The sequence below is a fragment of the Aethalodelphis obliquidens genome, unplaced genomic scaffold, assembly GCF_003676395.1.
Source record: "Aethalodelphis obliquidens isolate GAN/ISIS:26980383/991018 unplaced genomic scaffold, ASM367639v1 scaffold8, whole genome shotgun sequence".
NCBI classification, from domain to species: Eukaryota; Metazoa; Chordata; class Mammalia; order Artiodactyla; family Delphinidae; genus Aethalodelphis; species Aethalodelphis obliquidens.
In genome coordinates, this window is record NW_020837952.1 from 6894244 (window position 1) to 6917826 (window position 23583).

The window sequence follows — 23583 nt, forward strand, 5'->3', positions numbered from 1 at the left end:
TGTAGTTCCCATTCGGAGGTCGGCCTGAGCGAGGGAGGCACTCCCGCGGTCTCCACCCGCCCGCTTCGACACTCCACTGCTCAGGTGGGCAGAAGGAGGCTGCGCCCATTCCAGGGATATCTTCTGTCTAAAGGTGAGCCTTGGAGCATATAGATTTAGGTTATTAAGATGAAGTAAAAGAGATGTTCTCCGCTAACTTTATGACTGTTTTAGAAACAATGTTAACCAATATCTCTTTTTTTTAAGATTAAAAAAATTTTTATTTATCTTTGGCTGAGTTGGGTCTTCGTTGCTGCGCATGAGCTTTCTCTAGTTGCGGGAATGGGAGCTACTCTTCGTTGCGGTGCGCGGGCTTCTCATTGCAGTGGCTTCTCTTGTTGTGGAGCATGGGCTCTAGGCGTGCAGGCTTCAGTAGTTATGGTACATGGGCTCAGTAGTTGTGGCTCGCGGCCTGTAGAGCACAGGCTCAGTAGTTGTGGCGCACGGGCTTAGTTGCTCCGCGGCACGTGGGATCTTCCCGGACCAGGGCTCGAACCTGTGACCGCTGCGTTGGCAGGCGTATTCTTAACCACTGTGCCACCACGGAAACCCAACCAATATCTTTTAAAGAGGGTTTGGAAATTAGTTCTTTGTAGAATTACTAGGTCCAATATGTGGAAAATGAGAAAAATTTGAGAAAATGAGAAATGCAAATGAGAAAAGCAAAAGCTATTTATTCAAGAGCTTGCTATATTTAGAAAGGGAGTCAGCCACCGTCACTTGTATTTTGGCAGAGACTCATAGACAGGCAGAGGAGTGGAAAAGATTAACAGTGAAAAAAGGGAAGGTTTCAGGTATGTCCTGATTCAAGGCTGTTTTCATGGGTAAGTTGTAGGTGGGCTAACTCAAGAGAGGGGCATCCTATGTGATTGGTTAGGGGTGCACATGTGGCTTTCTCTGGTTGGTCCTAAGTTGGAAGTGGGGACAAAAATTAGGGAAGCTCTCAGTTGTTAATCAAGTCCTGGCTATTTTGAGCGGATTGTTATATGGGTTATTTGGCTTCCTGGACTATCACTAGACACCGCAGTCTGACTTCCTATAAGTCTGACTTAAGCAGGCTGGCTTCCTGGGCTGTTTATTATAGATAAGGGGGCTGGTTTCCTGGGTAGGCTTCGGGCAGGTTGTGGGTCAGAGTTCTGTTTTTAAATATGGTCTGGTCATTGTTTGTTTGTATATTCAGTCTCTCAAATAGAACACCCAGGAATACTAAAATCTGAATCAGAGGAAGCTTGCAGAAGCATGGAGAGCTTTACTCTCCATGTAAAGGAGCCTGTTTGCTATCGATGTGCAGATCTGCCAATAAGTCTGACCAGGTAAAGATACATCTCATCTCAAAGGTGGACTGGGGTGGGCAGTCTGATAATCACATCAGTGTTGTGTCACATGAAAACTATCATTTTCATGAATTTTATTTTTACAATAATAGTAGGAAAGCAACGAGAGAATAGACTCTCTAGTAGGTTATTATTAGCCCAATCTTGAAAGTGATCATGGTCCCTTAGCTTCTGTGGGCAAAGTTGTGAAAAATAGGCTCTGGACAGATCATATTTATTTGAATATTTCTAGAAATGTGACATCCTGCACAAATCTTAGTTGATTTTCACAATCTCCATGCATCCTGTTTTCAGTAGAGTGAATTTCATTGCTGGGAAGGTCTTCACTCTAATAACAGTAACAAGAGTGCCAGTAGAGTTCTCTTTTCCAGAACCACATGCCTTGGGCTTTTTAATGGAGGTTTCTCAGTTTCTTTACTGGAGATTCCTTATTGCTCCCTTTAGGAACTGACTTCTTTGAGCTATTTGGGAGTCCCCTATTTAAATTTCAGGACCATTAAGGAGGGCAGACTGTAAGGAGCTAAGACATAAGGCGGGAAAGCAAAGGAGGTTTATTTATTGAGTTCCTATTGTATGCTTCATTTATTTAACATAAGTTTTCCTCACCAGAAAAAAGGGCATAATAATAGCTAACGTTTATATAGCATTTGCTATGCTGTCAAGGATGTATGTGATAGGTACTAATATTATCCCTGTTTTACAGATGGGGACATATGCTGAGAATTAATTTGCCCCAGGTCACAAACCTAGTAAGTAGGAGAGCCAGACATCCTGACTCCAGAGTCTGTGTGATTCACTCCTAATCTACAAGCTATGTGTCTACAAGGGATTGTTGTAAGGGTTAAATGAGATAAAGTAAGAGGTGCCTGGCCCAGCTCATAGCCCAGAACCACTCAAAGTGAGAAAGCTATTATTTTGTGAAAGTGCTCTGGTATAGAGGCTTTTATCCCAAGGGCCACTGGGAGGCAGTATTGCCATTCAGTTGGTTTCCCCTTGTGCTTTCATCCTCATAGGTGCAAAACCCCTTTGTCCTTCAAGCCTTATGCTATCTACTATCCTCTTTACATTTACTATTTATGTCTGCTATCAACCTCTTTGGGTAATCTGTCAGCCCTAGTTCTCTCTCTTCAAGTTCTTTGCAGACGTAGAACCTACTTCATGGACTTGCAGTCCAGCTTCTGTTGTTATTCTGGATGTTTTTAGCATGTAAAAGGATGATCTGTTCGGGAAAGATATAGTTCATTCAGTCATTCTTTAACTTATTCATTTATTCCACAAAGAGTTATTGAAAATTTGTGTTGGACATTTAGTTAGGCTCTGTGGAGAAAAAGTGATATGGGTTCTACTTCCGAGAAAGTTATAGTCTAGCAGGGGCAATGGACCCAAATCAAGAAGTATAATGACATGTTATAGATGAATTTATAACCCAGCTGTCTATTGGCATCAGCATTTCTTTTCAACATCTTTATTGGAATATAATTACTTTACAATGTTGTGTTAGTTTCTGCTATATAACAAAGTGAATCAGCTATACGTATAAATATATCCCCATATCACCTCCCTCTTGAGCCTCCCTCCCGCCCTCCCTATCCCACCCCTCTAGGTGGTCACAAAGCATGGAGATGATCTCCCTGTGCTATGCGGCTGCTTCCCACTAGCTATCTATTTTACATTTGGTAGTGTATATATGTCAATGCCACTCTCTCACTTTGTCCCAGCTTACCCTTCCCCCTCCCCGTGTCCTCAAGTCTACTTCTGCATCTTTATTCCTGTCCTGCCCTTAGGTTCTTCAGAACCATTTTTTAAAAATTTTAGATTCCATATATATGTGTTAGCATATGGTATTTGTTTTTCTCTTTCTGACTTACTTGACTCTGTATGACAGACGCTAGATCTATCCACCTCACTACAAATAACTCAATTTCGTTTCTTTTTATGGCTGAGTAATATTCCATTATATACATGTGCCACATCTTCTTTATCCATTCATCTGTTGATGGACGTTTAGGTTGGTTCCATGTCCTGGGTCTTGTAAACAGTGCTGCAATGAACATTGTGGTACATCTCTCTCTCTTTTTTTTTTTAATTGTTGAATTTTATTTAATTTATTTTTTTATACAGTAGGCTCTTATTCGTTATCCATTTTATACATATTAGTGTATACATGTCAATCCCAATCTCCCAATTCATCACATCACCCCCCACCCTTACCACTTTCCCCCTTAGTGTCCATATGTTTGTTCTCTGCATCTGTGTCTCTATTTCTGCCCTGCAAACTGGTTCATCTGTACCATTTTTTCTAGGTTCCACATATATGCATTAATATACGATATTTGTTTTTCTCTTTCTGACTTACTTCACTCTGTATGACAGTCTCTAGATCCATCCACGTCTCTACAAATGACCCAATTTCGTTCCCTTTTATGGCTGAGTAATATTCCATTGTATATATGTACCACATCTTCTTTATCCATTTGTCTGTCGATGGACATTTAGGTTGGTTCCATGTCCTGGCTATTGTAAATAATGCTGCAATGAACATTGTGGTATATGTCTCTTTTTGAATTATGGTTTTCTCAGGGTATATGCCCAGTAGTGGGATTGCTGGGTTGTATGGTAGTTTTATTTTTAGTTTTTTAAGGAACCTCCATACTGTTCTCCATAGTGGCTGTATCAATTTACATTCCCACCAACAGTGCAAGAGGGTTCCCTTTTCTCCACACCGTCTCCACCATTTATTGTTTGTAGATTTTTTGATGATGCCATTCTGACCTGTGTGAGTTGATACCTCATTGTAGTTCTGATTTGCATTTCTCTAATGATTAGTGATGTTGGGCATCTTTTCATGTGTTTGTTGGCAATCTGTATATCTTCTTTGGAGAAATGTCTATTTAGGTCTTCTGCCCATTTTTTGATTGAGTTCTTTATTTTTTTGATATTGAGCTGCATGAGCTGCTTGTATATTTTGGAGATTAATCCTTTGTCATTGCTTTGTTTGCAAATATTTTCTCCCATTCTGAGGGTTGTCTTTTCGTCTTGTTTATGGTTTCCTTTGCTCTGCAAAAGCTTTTAAGTTTCATTAGGTCCCATTTGTTTATTTTTGTTTTTATTTCCATTTCTCTAGGAGGTGGGTTGAAAAGGATCTTGCTGTGATTTATGTGATAGAGTGTTCTGCCTATGTTTTCCACTAAGAGTTTTATAGTGTCTGGCCTTACATTTAGGTCTTTAATCCATCTGGAGTTTATTTTTGTGTATGGTGTTAGGGAGTGTTCTAATTTCATTCTTTTACATGTAGCTGTCCAGCTTTCCCAGCACCACTTATTGAAGAGGCTGTCTTTTCTCCATTGTATATTCTTGCCTCCTTTATCAAAGATAAGGTGACCATATGTGCATGGGTTTATCTCTGGGTTTTCTATCCTGTTCCATTGATCTATATTTCTGTTTTTGTACCAGTACCATACTGCCTTGATTATTGTAGCTTTGTAGTATAGTCTGAAGCCAGGGCGCCTGATTCCTCCAGCTGCGTTTTTCGTTCTCAAGATTGCTTTGGCTATTTGGTGTCTTTTGTGTTTCCATACAAATTGTGAAATTTTTTATTCTAGTTCTGTGAAAAGTGCCATTGGTAGTTTGATTAGGGATTGCATTGAATCTGTAGATTGCTTTGGGTAGTATAGTCATTTTCACAATGTTGATTCTTCCAATCCAGGAACATGGTATATCTCTCCATCTGTTTGTATCATCTTTAATTTCTTTCATCAGTGTCTTATAGATTTCTGCATACAGGTCTTTTGTCTCCTTAGGTAGGTTTATTCCTAGGTATTTTATTCTTTTTGTTGCAGTGGTAAATGGGAGTGTTTCCTTGATTTCTCTTTCAGATTTTTCATCATTAGTGTATAGGAATGCAAGAGATTTCCATGATTAATTTTGTATCCTGCTACTTTACCAAGTTCATTGATTAGCTCGAGTAGTTTTCTGGTGTCATCTTTAGGATTCTCTATGTATAGTATCATGTCATCTGCAAGCAATGACAGTTTTACTTCTTCTTTTCTGATTTGGATTCCTTTTATTTCTTTTTCTTCTCTGATTGCTGTGGCTAAAACTTCCAAAACTATGTTGAATAATAATGATGAGAGTGGGCAGCCTTGTCTTGTTCCTGATCTTAGTGGAAATGGTTTCAGTTTTTCACCATGGAGAACGATGTTGGCTGTGGGTTTGTCATATATGGCCTTTATTATTTTAAGGTAAGTTCCCTCTATGCCTCCTTTCTGGAGTGTTTTTATCATAAATGGTGTTACATTTTGTCAAAAGCTTTTTCTGCATCTATTGAGATTATCATATGGTTTTTATCCTTCAGTTAGTTAGTATGGTGTATCACATTGATTGATTTGCGTATATTGAAGAATCCTTGCATTCCTGGGATAAACCCCACTTGATAATGGTGCATGATCCTTTTAATGTGACATCAGCATTTTTTTAAAGACTTGGACAGTATTGGTACAGGGAGCAAAGGCATAAAAGCAGAAATGGCATGGTGCTTTCAGGAACCTGCCAGTATAGTTCCATATGGTCAGGACTCAGACTTCAAGGGAGGGCATAGTGAGAAATAGGACTAAGAGGCAAGCTATGGCCAGAGCATTGCATGCCAAGCTAAAGAGTGTGGAAATAAAAGTTATTCATCTTCCCCCTGGTGCATGCCATGAGGTGTGGCCAAAAAAAAAAAAAGTTATTCGTCTTCCATTTTAATTCAGTTTTGGTTAAAATTATAATAAAATATTGATCATATCTGTATTTGATGAGAAGCCTTGGGAGTGAATAATATTGTTGAAACAAATTGAAAATTTGAAGTACTCCTGTGCTAGTTATTTTCCTCCTCAATAAAATAAAAGAAGATTAATGTTCTGTTGACAGAAGAGCATCATAAACAAAGGGAGACTATCTAGGTGGAGCCAAGGTCATATTTCAGTTTATGATAGGTTTTATCACTTGCTATCATCAACTACTGAAAAGTAATAAAGAGTACCCTCATATTTATTTAAATGACAAAGTTTTAGTTTAATCTCACAGGAATGATTCTTTTAACCACAAAGCAAATGATGACTTCAAAGCTGATAAAACATGTGTTATAGGATATTGCAATTGTTTTTTAATCTATATGATGGATATAATATATGAAATTGAATTTCTCACCTAAGCTATAAATGAACCTAGCAGATTTTTGATAAATAACCTGCCAATATACATATTGTATAGGTTTTCTTGTTAATCATAAAGCTATATACTGTTGGGATCTAGCTTCCTCCTTGCAGACTGCTTAAAATAAAGGATGGCAGATTCAGATCAAAACACAGTGTCAAACCTTGTTCCTCCACAGGAACTCGGATTTGTCTGAAGACAGTGGGGAGTCTTGGAAGGCTTTTAAGAAGGGGAGAAACATAATCAGAATTATGTTTTAGAAATAAACTCTGGAGCCCTGTAAAGGGCAAACAGAAGGGCAAAGAGCAAACAGAGGCAGAGCAATCCCAAGAAACTGTTGCTGGAATCCAGGGCACAAGTACTTGTGGCCTGAAGTAAGGCAGTAAAGTAGAGATGGTTGTGATTGTGTGGACGTAAGTGACTTAAGAGATATTACTAAGAATTAATATTGATTGGATGTGGGGGATGAGGAAGTGGTCTAGGATGATTTCCCAGGTTTCAGAATTGGGCACCTGGTTGGAAGGGGTTGTTTGGCACCTAGTGGGCAATCATTAAATGTGTTGAGTATTTGTTGAATACATGTAGGGATAGGAAATAATGTGAAAATAAGGAGGAGGATCAGATTGTACTGAATCATCATTATTTCAGTTTTGAAAAGTTGAGTTTGAGTTGCTACTGTGATACTCCCTAAGCTCTCCATGCTTTTCTTTCATAGCCCTCATCACAGTGTGTAATAATATATTTATTTGTGGGAATATATGTTTAATGTTTATTTTTCCTACTAAAATAATAAGTTCTAAGATTTCAAATATCATGTCTATTTTACGCACCTCTTTTAGCTCCAGTAACTAGCATTGGACCTAGCACATAGTAGGGACTCTATGTTTATGGAATGAATGGATGAATTCAAGTGGAAGATGCCCAGCAGGCAGTTGGATATGAGGAGCTAGATGTCAGGAGAGGTCTTGACTGAAGGCAGAGATTTGCAAGTCATTAGAACTCGGATCAGGGTTGAAGCTGATGATGACTGAGGTCCCCAAACAAGGAGGGTGTGTACAATGAGAAGAGAGGAAGGGCCAGGATAGAACTCTTAAAGATATTGACTTTAAAAATTGGGTAGAGGAAGAGAAACCAGCAAAAGACAATGAGAACAAATAGGAATAGAAGCAGGAGAACTAGGAGAGTGTGATTTCATAGGAGCCAAGAGAGCAGAGAGTTGTGAAAGGGTGCTGAAGGATTCTGATACCAGTTCCATTGTGGGGCATGGGTGTGTTTCCCCACACATCCAAACCAATTCTTTGGATTCCAGCCTAGGTTTCCTATAGTTCAACTCAATTCTGACACTATCTATCCAGAGATAGTGTCAGATTCCACAGGTTAAGGGTTCAGTCCCACAAGACTCCCCCGCCCTCTTCAGATGCCAGTTGCAAGCCCAGGTTGTTACCTGTGCTTCTGACTGACTGGCTTTAAATCGAAGGTTCCCACAACTCTCTCCCTGGGTTTGATTAATTTGCTAGAGCGGATTAGGACACGAAGCAGCTGCAGCTCTTTTTTTTTTTTTTTTTAATGTATTTATTTATTTATGGTCGTGTTGGGTCTTCGTTTCTGTGCAAGGGCTTTCTCTAGTTGTGGCAAGCGGGGGTCACTCTTCATCGCGGTGCGCAGGCCTCTCACTATCGCGGCCTCTGTTGTTGCGGAGCACAGGCTCCAGACACGCAGGCTCAGTAATTGTGGCTCACGGGCCCATTTGCTCCGCGGCATGTGGGATCTTCCCAGACCAGGGCTCGAACCCGTGTCCCCTGCATTGGCAGGCAGATTCTCAACCACTGCGCGACCAGGGAAGCCCAGCTCTTTTTTTTTTTTTAATTTTTTAACATCTTTATTGGAGTATAATTGCTTTACAATGCTGTGTTAGTTTCTGCTGTACAACAGAGTGAATCAGCTATACATATACATATATCCCCACATCTCCTCCCTCTTGCGTCTCCCTCCCACCCTCCCTATCCCACCCCTCTAGTTGGACACAAAGCACGGAGCTGATCTCCCTGTGCTATGCAGCTGCTTCCCACTAGCTATCTATTTTACATTTGGTAGTGTATATATGTCCATGCCACTCTCTCACTTTGTCCCAGCTTCCCCTTCCCCCTCCCCGTGTCCTCAAGTCCATTCTCTATGTCTGCGTCTTTATTCCTGTCCAGCTGCAGCTCTTTTGGAAAGGTGTCTGACAGCATTAAGGCTGAGAGCCCCAGTTTGCAGAAGCTGATCTCAGGTTGGCAATCTCAAAGGGGACTCTGCTTCCCCGCTCCCTGACTCCAGCAGAGGCTCCAACTTACTCAGAGGATGGGGGCTTTCTACTTTTAATTTTGGCTGTAACACATCTGATCCTCCAGTTGAGCAAGAATGACACTGGTGAGAACTGTGGGCTTGGCACAAAGGAGTGGAGCAGCCTGGACTCTGACCACAAGAGGGCGGTGTTGTGAAGGAGGTGAGGAAGCGGAGGGTGTGCAGCGTTGGGGAAAGGAAAGGAACCCTGCCCAGTGGGGATTCACGAAGTCCTCTGAAGTCTCCAGGACGGGACTCTTCCTGAGCAAATCGTGTGTGTGTGTGTGTGTGTGTGTGTGTGTGTGTGTTGGCTTGGGGATAAGATCTGTTTGGAGAAAGTATTTTTTAAAATAAATTTATTTATTTATTTATTTTTGGCTGTGTTGGGTCAGGTCTTCGTTGCTGCGTGGACTTTAGTTGCGGCGAGCGGTGGCTTCTCTTGTTGCAGAGCACGGGCTGTAGGTGTGCGGGCTTCAGTAGTTGTGACACGCAGGCTCAGTAGTTGCGGCACACGGGCTTAGTTGCTCTGCAGCATGTGGGATCTTCCCGGACCGGGGCTTGAACCCACGTCCGCTGCATTGGCAGGTGGATTCTTTTTTTTTTTTTGGCAGGCGGATTCTTAACCACTGCGCCACCAGGGAAGTCCTGAGAAAGATGTTTTTTAAAAAAATTTTTTTAAGTTAAAAAAATTTTTTTTAAAAAGATCTTGATTATGGTTTTTAATTTTCTTAAAAGACCCTTCAACTTTGATTTCTGAAAGAAATTTCATTGCCACTGTGTTCTCTGCTTTTTTGATCTTTATTCTTTTGGAGTTTGAGAAAGTATTGTTTAGAAGTTGAGAGTGATTTTATACTTATAAATAGGACCCCGTGGGTATACTTTGTAAATTGGAATTCTTGACAGTGTGGAAAACCAGCTCTTTTATGATAATGCTGGGAGCTGTGGGGTAAGTTTGTGAACTTTTGGGTAAGCAAGAGCGACCTTATATAATTAAGTCCTGAGAACTGTGTTGCTGAAGCTCTGTGGCCTAGTTTGTGTCCTGCCTTAACCCTACCCCCATCTCCTACTGTGAGCAAGCTCTTTGCAGTGGGAGTGGCGAAACTGTTTTTTCTTTCTTTTTTTTAACCCACGTGACCAGTAAACAAGGGTTTAATAGTCCCATTATTCCTTCTCACTTGTTACATTTCTAATCCTGTGGAGAACAGAGAAGAAGTAAAATTCCAAAGGTAGGTGAAATCTGATGTACATTCCCAAACAAGAATTCCTCAGGTAACATTTTTCCTTTCTCTTTGTGGAATCTCATATACTGATATGAAATGAAGTATGATATATATATATGTGTGTATATATATACATTTACTATATTTCATATATATTTCATATATGTATATATATATATTTATATTTATATTTATGCCAGTACAAGGCATCAGCTGCTGGAGTATTTGCTAATTTTTTCCCACTTGGCAGAGGGATTGAGTCAGCTTTTGGGATGAGACTGAGGTTGGAAAATCTGTTAAGTTTTATGCTTGGACAATGTAGCATCTTCAAAAAGAGTTTGAGGTAACTTATAGTAAAAGACATATATACAAAAAAGTTATTAAAATGCAAATGGAAACATAAAAAGAAATAGAAAATCAAAGTGATGAAAGAGAGGAGAGAAGAAAAAAATGCTGTCTACAAGGACTAATAGAATTACTATGAATATTAAATTTGGCCTTAAACTTCTAAGATAATATACAGAACTAGATAATTTAAAAATAATCAATAGTATACTATTTACTTAGAAAAGACAAAATCTTTCCTGGTACTAAATGCATGACAGGATTTATCATGTGGGATCTTGCACAGTGTATAGATGCACAGAGTTCTTGATAAGAATTTTATAACAAACACAGAAGTGATTTTCTTCACACTGTTTGTTTTCTTCTTCTCTTTTTAATAAAAGCGGTATTTTTATTTTCCTAATTTGAGTTGAGAACACACAGGTGGATGGCTCAATGAATTTTCACAAAATTAGTACTTCTGTTAACAGCCACACAGGTCAAGTAATAGAACATTGTGAGCACTGTAAACAACTCATTAATACCTTTCTCAATCATGGACCCCTACTTCCTCCCCAAAGGTAACCAGTAATCTTTTGTAGCAACCTAAATTAGTTTTGTCTCTTTAAAACTTTGTGTAGATGGAATAATATAGTATGTGTTCTTTTGTGTCACAATATTATGTTTATGAGATTCATTCATGTAATTGTGTGTAGCTATAGTTTGTTTTTGTCACCGTATAGCATTCCATTCCGTGAGCATATCTCAACTTATTTATCCATTCTACTCTTTGTGCATGTTTGGGTTGTTTCCAGCTTTTGGCTATCACAAATAATGCTGCTGCAAACCCATCTTATGGTGCACATACTGTGTTGTTGTTGTTAAATACCTAAAATGGAATCTATGGGTATAGGGAAGGTGGGTCTTTATCTTCAGTAGATAATGACAAACTGTTTTTTTCAGATTGATTGAATAAATTTACTCTTTCAATAGCAGTGCTTGATTGTTCTTGCCAACACTTGACATTGTCAGCCTTTTTCAGTTAAAACATTATGGTGGGTGCATAGTGGCATCTAACTGTGATAAACAATTGTTGGCTTGAGTATGTCAACTGAAAGAAAAACACACAATGTAAGAGCTGTGAGTTGAATTTATTCAAGGTCTTACTGAGGACTACAGCCTGGGAGACAGCCTCTCAGATAGCTCTGAGGAACTGCTCCAAAGGGGTAGGGGGAGAAGCCAGTATATGTATGATTTTGGCTAGGGAATGTGTGCAGTCAAGCATACATCTTGGTAACAGGTTACTACTAATCATGAGGATCAGATATCTTAGTTAATGATTTTAGTGCTTTTCTCTGTAGGAGAAGATGCAAGAATCTGGGTTCATTAAAATTTTCCCCCCTGAGATATCTCTTTCTATCTAAGGCATCTGTTTTTCCAAAGCACAGAGTGCCTTATCACATTTTTCATCCTGAATTCTTTTCAGGGTGTACTGCCGGTCAGTGACTGCAGAGGTGGGCAACATTCTTTGTTTTAAAGTAACACCTAGTCTGTATGCCCAATGTGAGAACAAAGAATGTCATGATGGATCTATCGGTCCATGAATCCATGTGCTGTTTATAGACTCACTCTTAGGATCAGTGACTAGACTGGAGCTTATAGACAAGCCCAGGTCTGAAGATTTAAAAGAAGGGAGTAAAAACTATTCTTTACTTTGCCATGTGCTATAGAGAGTGCAGAGAGAGACGTCCTCTGCTTGAGACTGAAGAAAGTCAGAGTGAACCAGGATGGCCCAACGTCGTGATAAAAAGCAGATAGAAATGACTAAGGATGTTGCTATACCTGGAGTTGCACATATTGTGAAAAAGTGGAAGTGGTAGGGCTCAGGGAGAAAGGCCCAGAATGGCAATAATAAAACAACAACCAGGGCTTCCCTGGTGGCGCAGTGGTTGAGAGTCCGCCTGCCGATGCAGGGGACACGGGTTCGTGCCCCGGTCCGGGAGGATCCCATGTGCTGCGGAGCGGCTGGGCCCGTGAGCCATGGCCGCTGAGCCTGCGCGTCAGGAGCCTGTGCTCCGCAACGGGGGAGGCCACAACAGTGAGAGGCCCACGTACCGCAGAAAAAAAACAACAAAAAAACAAGAACCACCAAAATAATGCTAATAATATCTAACAATGACATAGTGCTTTACACGCGTTAACTCATTTAACTATCCCAACAAATCACTGAAGGGTTCTTTTCCCATTTTGAAGATGAGCACACAGGTAGAGAGGTTAATTCACTTGCCCAAGGCCACACAACAAGTAAATGGTAAAGCCTGATTTGAACCCAAGTAATCTGGCTTCAGAATCCATGCTCATATTTCTATGTTATCCACAAAGTCAGGGTTAGGGGCAGGGGAACTCATGCAGAGAGATTCTTGGAAAGGAATAAAAGGAAAAGTAGGCAGGGAATTAGCCAAGTAGTCTCATTGGTATCATAACAGACTCCAGAAAAAGTGTTCTGAGAAATGGAATATGTTCTGCACTGTTGCTGAAGAGGAAAGTCATGGAAGCCTGAAACACCTCCAGGTTTGCATATGAGAGTCTTCAGCACACCCCAAGCACAATGACTAGGTGGGGAAGCCCAGTTTAGCAGACAGCCTAAAGCACTGAGGATTGCCAATCTCCCTAGGACTTTCCCTTGGTTTTCCCTTTCATTTTCACACCCATGTCAGGTCTTTTTGGTTGCTCTACTGAGAGTCAGATGACATAGTATCATGGCTAGTTTCTGTTGGGTTTCCAGGTTGTAGAGAAACCAATCAGGGGTAGTAGTCAATATTAACATTTCTAATATCCATACCATTGGCTTGTGACCCTATGTTCACCCCAGATTCCAAGGTAACCAGAGAGGTCAATTCATGGGGCCCCAAAGCTTCCTGCTTCCTCTCTAGGGCCCCGTCACTGACCAAGACCTGGGCTGGTGAGGATGGGATCTGGAGACTGATGATGGGGAGGGAGGAACAAAGAAGGGACACCCTGGTGGGTGCTTAGGCAGAGATTAAAGCCATCTCTGCTTCCTCCTGGAGCCCCTGGACACTTCCTACTTCTCCACACCTTTTTATACCTTTCTTTCCTCTTCCCCTAGACTCTACTTTTTTCCCCATACTTACATTGCCCCATCCACAAAAATAAATACCCTTCCTTTGGAGAAGAGCTCACTCTGCTAAGTGGGGAGAGCAGAAAGGGAATCTCAGGCTGGGGGATGGCCAGATGACCTCTATAGTTCATTGTAGATAGTCCCAGGATGAAATCTCCAAGACAGAATGGGCCAATGACGTCACTGTTGGTAAAGAAAAGTCTCAGGGGAAACACCTACAGAGTCATGTTTGGATTTGAGCATCTTCCTCCCAAGGAGGTGGCTCAGTGAAGACACCTGCTAAGCAGAGCTCAGCTCTCAGTATTGCCCATCTCTCTGAGGCTTCTCTCAGGCTTTCCGTTTCTTTCTCCCAACCTCCTTCAGGTGGTTCTAGTTGTTCAGCCTCAGGACTGATGACACAGGAGGATTTTTCCCCGCATCTTTGCAAACACTTGTTATCTCTTGTCTTTTTGATAACAGCCATTCTAACATGAAGTGATAGGTTTGATTTGCATTTCCCTGATGATTAGTGATGTTGAGCATCTTTTCATGTACCTGTTGGTCATTTATATGACTTCTTTAGAAAAATGTCCATTCAGATCCTCTGCCCATTTTTTGATTGGATTTTTTTTTGCTATTGAGTTTTATGAGTTCCTTATATATTTTGGATATTAACTCCTTAACAGATATATGGTTTGCAGATATTTTCTCTCATTCTATAGGTTGCCTTTTCATTTCACTGACTGTTTCTTTCATTGTGCAGAAACTTTCTAGTCTGATGTCCCACTTATTTTTGCCTTTATTGCTTTTGCTTTTGGTGGCATATCCAAAAACATTGTTGCCAAGACCGATGTCAGGGAATTTTTCCCTGTGTTTTCTTTTAGGAGTTTTATGGTTTCAGGTGTTACATTTAAGTCTTTAATCCATTTTGAATTAATTTCTGTGAGTGGTGAAAATAGGGTCCAATTTCCTTCTTTTATGTGTGAATATTCCACCACCATTTATTGAGGAGATAATCCTTTCCCCACTGGCTTCTTTGTCAAATATTAGTTGACCATATATGTGTGGGTTTATTTCTGGGCTCTTGATTCTGTTCCATTGGTCAATGTGTCTATTTTTATGCCAGTACTATATTGCTTTGATTACTGTAGCCTTTGTAGTATAGTTTGAATTCAGGAATTGTGAAGTCTCCAGCTTTATTCTTCTTTCTCAGAATTGCATTAGTTGTTCAGGGTCTCTTGTGGTTCCATAAGAATTTTAGGATTGTTTTTTCTATTTCTGTGAAAAATGCCATTGGAATTTTGATAGGGATCATATTGAATCTATAGATGGTTTGGGTAGTATGGACATTTAACAATATGAATTCTTGGGACTTCCCTGGTGACACAGTGGTTAATAATCCACCTGCCAATGTATGGGACATGGGTTCAAGCCCTGGTCTGGAAAGATCCCACATGCCACAGAGCAACTAAGCCCGTGTGCCACAACTACTGAGCCTGCGCTCTAGAGCCCGTGCTCCACAACAAGAGAAGCCACCGCAATGAGAAGCCCTCGCACCACAATGAAGAGTAGCTCCCGCTCACTGCAACTAGAGAAAGCCCACGTGCAGCAGTGAAGATCCAACACAGCCATAAATAAATAAATAAATAAATAAATAAATAAAATTAAAAAACCCCCAAAATAATATGAATTGTTCTGATTTATGAATATGGGATATCTTTCCATTTGTTTGTGTCTTCTACAGTTTCTTTAGTCAAGTCTTGTAGTTTTCAGTGTATAGTTCTTTCACCTCCTTGATTATAAATTATTCCTAAGTATTTTATTGTTTTTGATACTATGGTAAATAGAATTTTTCTTTTTCTTTTTCAGATAGTTCATTGTTAGTGTACAGAAATGCAACTGATTTTTTCTGTGTTTCTTTTTTTAAAACCTGAAACTTTACTGAATTATTTCATTAGTTCTAACAGATTTTTGTGGAGTGTTTATCATTTTCTATGTATAAGACCACAGTATCTGCAAATGGAGACAATTTTACTTCTTCCTTTCTGATTTGGATGCCTTTTATTCTTTCTCATTCCTGATTGCTCTAGCTAGGGCTTCTAGTACTACATTGAATAGGAATGGTGAGAGTGGGCACCTTGTCTTTCTTGTTCTTGATCTTAGAGGAAAAAGCCTTCAGTCTTTAACCATTGAGTAGGATGTTAGCTGTGGGCTTGTCGTATATGGCCTTTATTATGTTGAAGCATGTTCCTTCTATACCCAATTTGTTGAGAGTTTTCATCCTGAAAGGATGTTGAATTTTGTCAAATGCTTTTTCTGCATCTATTGAGATGATCGTATGATTTTAATCTTTCATTCTGTTAATGTGCTATATCACATTTATTGATACATTCTTGTGTATATTCAACCATCCTTGCATCTCAGGGATTTTAAACTGGGAATTTTCCTAGGACTATCCCATCTAATTACTAGGTCCTAGGACATCTGCCTCTTGCGTATTTCAAATTCTTCCCTTCCTGCTCATACCTGTTTCATGTTCAACTCTTCTGCCTCCTGTCTTTGCTCAGATGTTGCTTTCTCAGTGAGGCCTACTCTGATCACCATATTTAATGCTGCAAACTGCCCCCCCTCAGCCCTCTTGATCCCCCTTACTCTGCTATTTTTCTTTTTTTTTTGGTTGTGAGGTGTGGCATGTGGGATCTTAGTTCCCCGACCTGGGATCGAACCCATGCCCCCTGAAGTGGAAGCGTGGAGTCTTAACCACTGGACCGTCAGGGAAGTCCCTGCTTTTCTTCTTTTTTCCAAAGTGCATACCGTCTTTTTTTTTTTTGCGGTACACGGGCCTCTCACTGTTTTGGCCTCTCCCGTTGCGGAGCACAGGCTCCGGACGCGCAGGCTCAGTGGCCATGGCTCACAGGTCCAGCCGCTCCGCGGCATGTGGGATCTTCCTGGACCAGGGCACGAACCCGTGTTCCCTGCATCAGCAGGCAGACTCTCAACCACTGCGCCACCAGGGAAGCCCTGCATACCCTCTTATAACATATTTATTATGTCTATTTTATTTATTTAAAAACTTTATTGAGGTATAATTCACACATACAATTCACCCATTTAAAGTATACAATTCATTAGCTCTTAGTATATTCACAGAGTTGTGTGACCATCACTACAATCAATTTTAGAACATTTTCATTACTCCCAAAAGAATTCCCTTACACTTTAGCAGTCACCCTCCCTATTTTCCCCCAACTCCCCCAATCCAGTCCTAGGCAACCACTCACCTACTTTCTGTTTCTATAGGTTTGCCTATGCTGGAAATTTCATATAAATTGAATCATACAATATGTGATCTTTTTCAACTAAGCATAATGTTTTCAAGGTTCCAGTGCAGCTATACCATTTTATGTTGCCATCAGCAGTATATGAGTGGTCAGCACCTAACAGTGCCTGGCACATAGTGGGTGCTCAAAAAATGTTGATTGAATGCATAAATGACAAAATTGAGGACACAATCTACATTTTTTATTTTTGTCTGCGTTGGGTCTTCGTTGCTGCACGCAGGCTTTCTCTGGTTGTGGCGAGCAGGGGCTACTTTTTGTTACAGTGCATGGGCTTCTCATTGCGGTGGCTTCTCTTGTTGCAGAGCACGGGCTCTAGGCATGTGAGCTTCACTAGTTGTGGCACATGGGCTCAGTAGTTGCGGCTCGTGGGCTCTAGAGCGCAGACTCAGTAGTTGTGGCACACGGGCTTAGTTGCTCCGTGGCATGTGGGATCTTCCCGGACCAGGGATGGAACCCGTGTCCCCTGCATTGGCAGGCGGGCTCTCAACCACTGTGCCACCAGGGAAGTCCTACATTCTTTGGTATGCCAACCAAGGGCTTTCATGATCAGGCCCCTACCTGTCTTTCCAGCATCACCTTTTGCTACTCCATGGCATATAGCCTTATAAACCTCTGTGCCATCTCCCATCCTGTTCCTGCTGCCTGAGGTATGCTTCTCTTCATTCTGCTTAGTGCGCTGAGCTTCTGTTCACCTCTAATGCTACCTCTTCCGTGACACCTTAGGCAAAAATAAGCACTTTCTCTTGTTGTCCTTTCCACATTTTCTTAATAATTTATTTCTGTTTTTATATCCCCTAGTAGTTCTGTGAGCTCCTTAAGGGTAGGCACTAGGTTACGCTCATCTCTGTATTCTCAGCACTTACCCAGAACTTGGTGCAGATTTGATGTTTAATAACTGCTTGTTTCGGTGAACGAGCAGAGGAAATAGCAAGAGCAAAGCCCTAGAGGCCAAAATACACTGGCAGGTTTGAGAAACAGTGAGTTTCCTAACTAGACTGCAAGCTGACATTTGTGAGATGGACTATAGTGGAGGGCCTAGAATCATCTGGTGAGGAGTTTATCCTGTATTTGGTGGACCACTGGGGACTGCTGAAAGGGAATGGCATGACAGGGCTTGAGAAAAATTCATCCAGCAGTGGTGTGTAGAATGAACTGGAAATGGGGAGATAATTTAGGAGGCTTTAGGCCAGGTAAGAAGAGTGAAGGTAAAAACCAAGGTAGAATGTAAGGAAGGGCAGAGATGTAAGAGATAATATTAAAGAATCTCTAGGGTTTGGAATGTGACTGAATATGATGAGTGAGGAGGTACCAGGTTCCAGGCAGAATGGTCAGGGTGAGGAAGCACAGTCTTGGCTTACTCTTGCTTCTCTGTGTCTTCATGAAGTTAGACACTTTCTAAATATCTATAGAGAAGGAAAAAATGTGTAGAAACACTTACTATGTATTATATTATAGTTGCTACTTTCAAGAAAAAGAAAAATAATGCAGCAAATAAAATGGTGATGTACAACCATAGTTGATCAATTGGGTACAGTGGCACCGTTTTCTGAATATATATTAAAAACAAACAGGCTCTTCCAGAAGTGGTAACTGTTTATTCAGTTCAACTATATACTGGACCAAAGCCCTGAAGTAGGTCCTGTGTATAAAGATGAATCAGTCACAGAACTACCCCAGGAGTACCAGTCCAGTTGGAGAGATGAGCTACACAGGAGAGGTATGAATAGATTGTTATGGGAGAGCAGACCTGCTGTTGATAATTCAGAGATGGCTTTATATGGAGGAAGTGTGATTTGCTGAGTCTTGCAGGACAGGTAGTCTACTGACATGCAAAGATAAGCAAGAAGGGCATTTCAGGCAAAGGGAATGGTGAGACCACAGATCTGGAGCGTGGAAAGAGCAGGGCATGAATAAATGGAGAGCAGCAGGCTGTTTGGTTTGGATGGAACATAGGCCATGTGAGTGGGAGGAGGGGGAGATAAGGTTGAGGCCCAATCGTGGATTAAGATGATTTAGATTTTATTTAGTAGGTTGGATGCTTTTCAGGTAGTCACATCACCAGAGCTGTGCTTTAGGAAAATTAACCAGACAGCACCATGTGGAGGAGAGGGGAAGGGACTGACGCTGTGGGGATGGTGAGAAGCCTTCTATGATAGGCCAAGCAAGAGGTACTGAACGTTGAAGGCTTGAACAATGGATGTGGCCATAGGAATGAAGGGGAGGGGACAGGTGCTCCAGATACTAGAGAGCTAGACTCTACAGCCTCGTCTCCCGAGGGAATGCATGGGGCAATGAAGAGGAAGTGTCAGAGCCTTAAGACTAAAAAGTAATACAAATAGAAATTGGGAATACTGGAGGAGAAACAGTTTTAGGAGAAAATATGATGTGTTCTATCTCGGATATATTGAGTTTCTTGCTACACAGCTGGCTGGAGAGTACTTAAGGAAATTAGAAATACAGGACAGAACCTCAGAAAATGGTCAGGTCAAGGGATATAGATATTTGAAATAGTCAAGGCATCTGCAAGTATTTGATTAATGTTCACTTTTGGCTCACGTTTTGGGATTCTGCCTGGCCTGGCATATTTCTTCTGCAGGTTTAGTCTTCTTGCTCGGTGATGGTTGAATAGTAGTAATACCCAGAGAGGCTGTGGGTTCCAAGCTTCTTCCTAATGGGGGAAATGGATTTTCATCTTTGACTGGCATCAGGAAATTACCCTTTTAGTCAGTAAACAAGCAGGATGAAGCTCTGTTACTACAGTGCACCAGAGAATGACAGTTGGGCAGAACAGAGGCAGCTGGCTAGAGAACACAGAGCTCTCAGATTGGAGAGAGCAGAAAGCTTGGGGGAGGGGAGAGAATAGGGAGGTGGGGGGAGGGGGAAAAGGAGAGAAAGAGAAGAGGAGGGAGGGAGTATTAAATGTCTCTATCCACTGTTTTCTCCCCTTCACTGCCTCCTATAATTTTATTCCCCTATACCCTTAACAGTTCTGGACCCAATTACAACAAGCAATTCTCTGTGACACCAGCTAGGTGTCCCACAATTCAACTCAGTTCTGACACTAACTACCAGGAGACAGCATCAGATTCCACAGGTCAAGGGTTCAGTCCTACAAGACTACCCTCTTCACCCCTCACTTCAGACACCAGTTGCAAGCCCAGATTATCATCTGTGCTTCTGACGGACTGGCTATAGATTGGAGGATCCAACAACCCCATCCTTGGGTTCGATTAATTTGCTAGAGTGGCTAACAGAACTCAGAGAAACATTTTACTTATCTGATTACTAGTTTATTAAAAAAGCATACAACTCAGGAGCAGCCAGATGGAAGAGATGCTTAGGGCAAGTTATGGGGAAAGGGTGCAGAGCTTCCATGCCCTCTCCGAGTACACCACTTTCCCTGAATCTCCATATGTTCACCTGGAAGCTCTCTGAACCCTGTTCTTTTTGGTTTTGATGAGGCTTCATTACTTAGGCATAATTGATTTAAATCATTAGCCATTAGTGATTGAACTCAATCTCCAGCCCCTCTCCTCTCCCTGGAGGTGGGACTGAAAGTTCTAACCAGTTCGGCCCAATGTGGGACTCTACTGGCAATCTTTGCTCCAGGACCCTCATCAGCCTAGCTGAGACTTTCTCAGGGCTGAACTGTAGTTAAAGCTTCTTCCTTTTAATTCCTTTTTTCTTCTCTCTCTTCTTTCAGAGGTGTCAGACATGTATTGGCACCTATTCCTACACTTGCCCCCTTTATTCTCTATAAGTTGTTTCCTTCAGTGAGTCCCTTGCCTGTCTAGTTCTGTCTTGGCATCTGAACCGACACACAGGGATATTGACAGGACCTGCCTTATGGGGCTGTGGTGAGAATTCAATAAGTTAATATATGTGAAATGCTTAGAACAGGGCCTGATACACAGCAAGTGCTATGCAAGCATTAGCTGCTTTTGTTTTTAGTTTATTATGCTTTAGATCTCAAGTTATATTTTACTCTCACTAGGAAACTTCTCAGATCTCCCTGGACTGGCTTGGAAGCCTCTCCTGTATGCTCCAACAGCATCCTGCCCTTACTTCTATTGTGGTTGGCCCTCTATATCTACGAGTTTTGCACCTGCAGATTCAATCATCCACAGATCAAAAATATTAGAAAAAAAATTTCCAGAAAGTTCCAAAAGGCAAAACTTGAATTTGCTGCATGCCAGCAACTATTTACATAGCATTTACATTGTTTTTATAACTAATTATCGATACATAGCATTTACATTGTGTTTACAACTATTCCATAGCACTTAGATTGAATTAAGTATTATAAGTAATCTAGAGATGATTTAAAGTGTACGGCTAAAACACCATTGTAAAGCAATTATACCCCAATAAAGATGTTAAAAAAGAAAAAAAGTGTACGGGAGGTTGTTCATAGGTTATATGCAAATACTATGCCATTTTACATAAGGGATGTAAACATGTTCAGATTCTGGTATCTGTGAAGTGTCCTGTAACCAGTCCTCTGTGGCTACCAAGGGACGACTGTATATTGCATTGTTTTCTTGTCAGTCTTTACACTTAGACTGTGAATTCAATGAATAATGGAACCTTGTTTTGTTCACTTGTGTGTATCAGTGCCTAACATCATGTCTGACTCATAGTAGATGTTGAATTGATGTTTGTTGAATGAAAATGATGGTTCAGTGGAGGCTTAACAGATGAGTATTATTTGTCAAGTGGATGAGAGCTGGGAAAGAAGGAATTGTAGAGAGAGTTGTATGCTGAGGCATGAAAAGCCTGTACTGTGTGGAGTACTGCAGGGTGCTTATTATGACTAAAGAGTAGGGTGCAAAAGAGGTGTGGTAAAAGAGAAAGCTAAGAAGGAAATCAAGGGCCAGAGCACGGGAGGACCTTAAAGCCAAGCTAAGGTAGGCATTGTGTAGGCCTTATGATGTCCTAGTGGGCCCACACCCATCTTTGACCTCTGCCTATGACTTTATGAGTCATATGTTAGTTCAGCCAACAACTATAGATTGCCCCAAATGGTGGATGTTTCTCTAGAACTACGTATAGAAAGGTAGGCATCTCTGAACACTCATTTCAATAATGCATCTGATTGGTCTATATTTACAAACTGCTTTGGCTGCAATGTCTCACCCAAACTGCTGGGTCTCTTAACTAATCTCTTTGCCTTCATCACACCCCTTCCTGTTTAATCCATCCTCCACTCCCACTGTGAGACAGATCTTGCTAAAGCTAAATCTGGACATTAGTCTTCAGTTTAATACCTTCTAATGGCACACCCTTGTTGCCTATAAGATAACCTCCAGATTTCTTAGTGTGACCCACAGGACCCTTCCTAGTCTGGCCCTTCACTACCTCATCTTCCATTTCTTCCTTCGTGTGCTCTCTGCATCATCTGAACTTCTCACAGGTATCAGGAAGTTTTATGCTGCTCACCACTCCATTCATGTACACACTATTGCTGCCTGGAATGTCCTTTTATCCTTGTCCACTTTTTTTTTTTTTAGAATTTTATTTATTTTTTTATACAGCAGGTTCTTATTAGTTATCCATTTCATACATATTAGTGTATATATGTCAGTCCCAATCCCCCAATTCATCACACACACCCCCACCCCCGCCACCCGCCTTGTCCACTTTTTGAACTCTTAACTATTTTGTTGGAAGTAGTTCCAAAATCACTGCCTCTGTGAATCCGTTTCTAACTTTGCAGGCAGTGGGTCACCCTCCTTTATAGTCTCATTAGACTGTATATACTTCTGTTTGGCACCTACCACATTGCAGTGCATTTGTTTGGTTACTTCCCTGACTCCCCCCTCTAGACTGTGGCTAGAGGGTAGGACCAAGTATTAGTTAATACAGAGTCCCAGCACTTAGTGCAATGCCTGGCACATAGTCAATACTCAGTAAATACTAGTGAAAGAAAAAAGGAAGGAATAAAATGAAAGCTCTTTTTCTTTTCTTTTTTTTAAAAATTATTTATTTTTGGCTGTGTAGGGTCTTCGTTTCTGCGCGCGGGCTTTCTCTAGTTGCGGCAAGAGAGGGCTACTCTTGATTGCAGTGCGCAGGCTTCTCATTGCAGCGGCTTCTCTTGTTGCGGAGTACGGGCTCTAGGCGCTCGGGCTTCAGTAGTTGTGGCACGCAGCCTCAGTAGTTGTGGCGCACGGGCTTAGTTGCTCTGCAGCATGTGGGATCTTCCTGGACCAGGGCTTGAACCCGTGTCCCTGCATTGGCAGGCGGATTCTTAGCCACTGCGCCACCAGGGAAGTCCCCCTTCTTTTTCTTTCGAAGGAGGTCCCCTCACCATGTGGCTGTACCTGGCGGTCCTTGTGGGCCTGTACTACCTCCTGCGCTGGTACCGGGAGAGGCAGGTGGTGAGCCACCTCCAGGACAAGTTCGTCTTCATCACGGGCTGTGACTCGGGCTTCGGGAACCTGCTGGCCAGGCAGCTGCACCTGCGAGGCTTGAGGGTTCTGGCTGCATGTCTGACGGAGCAGGGGGCCGAGCAGCTGAGGAACCAGACATCAGACAGGTTGGAGACGGTGATCCTGGACGTCACCAAGACTGAGAGCATCGCTGCGGCCACTGAGTGGGTGAAGGAGCGTGTGGGGAACAGAGGTATGGAGAAGTATTTTTTCTTTCATTTACTTAGGAATGAAGATGTTAAAGTTTTATGTGTATATATATAT

The 23583-nt window shown here is 41.5% G+C and overlaps 1 protein-coding gene across 1 annotated transcript in view; it reads left to right on the forward strand.

Annotated features, from left to right (window-relative positions):
• The first annotated feature begins 88 nt into the window (after positions 1-88).
• LOC113620614 (17-beta-hydroxysteroid dehydrogenase type 6) overlaps positions 89-23583 on the forward strand; it is a 32939-nt gene continuing 9444 nt past the window's right edge. The window contains exons 1-2 of the mRNA XM_027106718.1: positions 89-133; positions 23186-23512. Coding sequence (XP_026962519.1) covers positions 23200-23512 — 313 coding nt within the window. The 5' untranslated portion in view covers positions 89-133; positions 23186-23199. The remainder of the gene's footprint in view (positions 134-23185; positions 23513-23583) is intronic.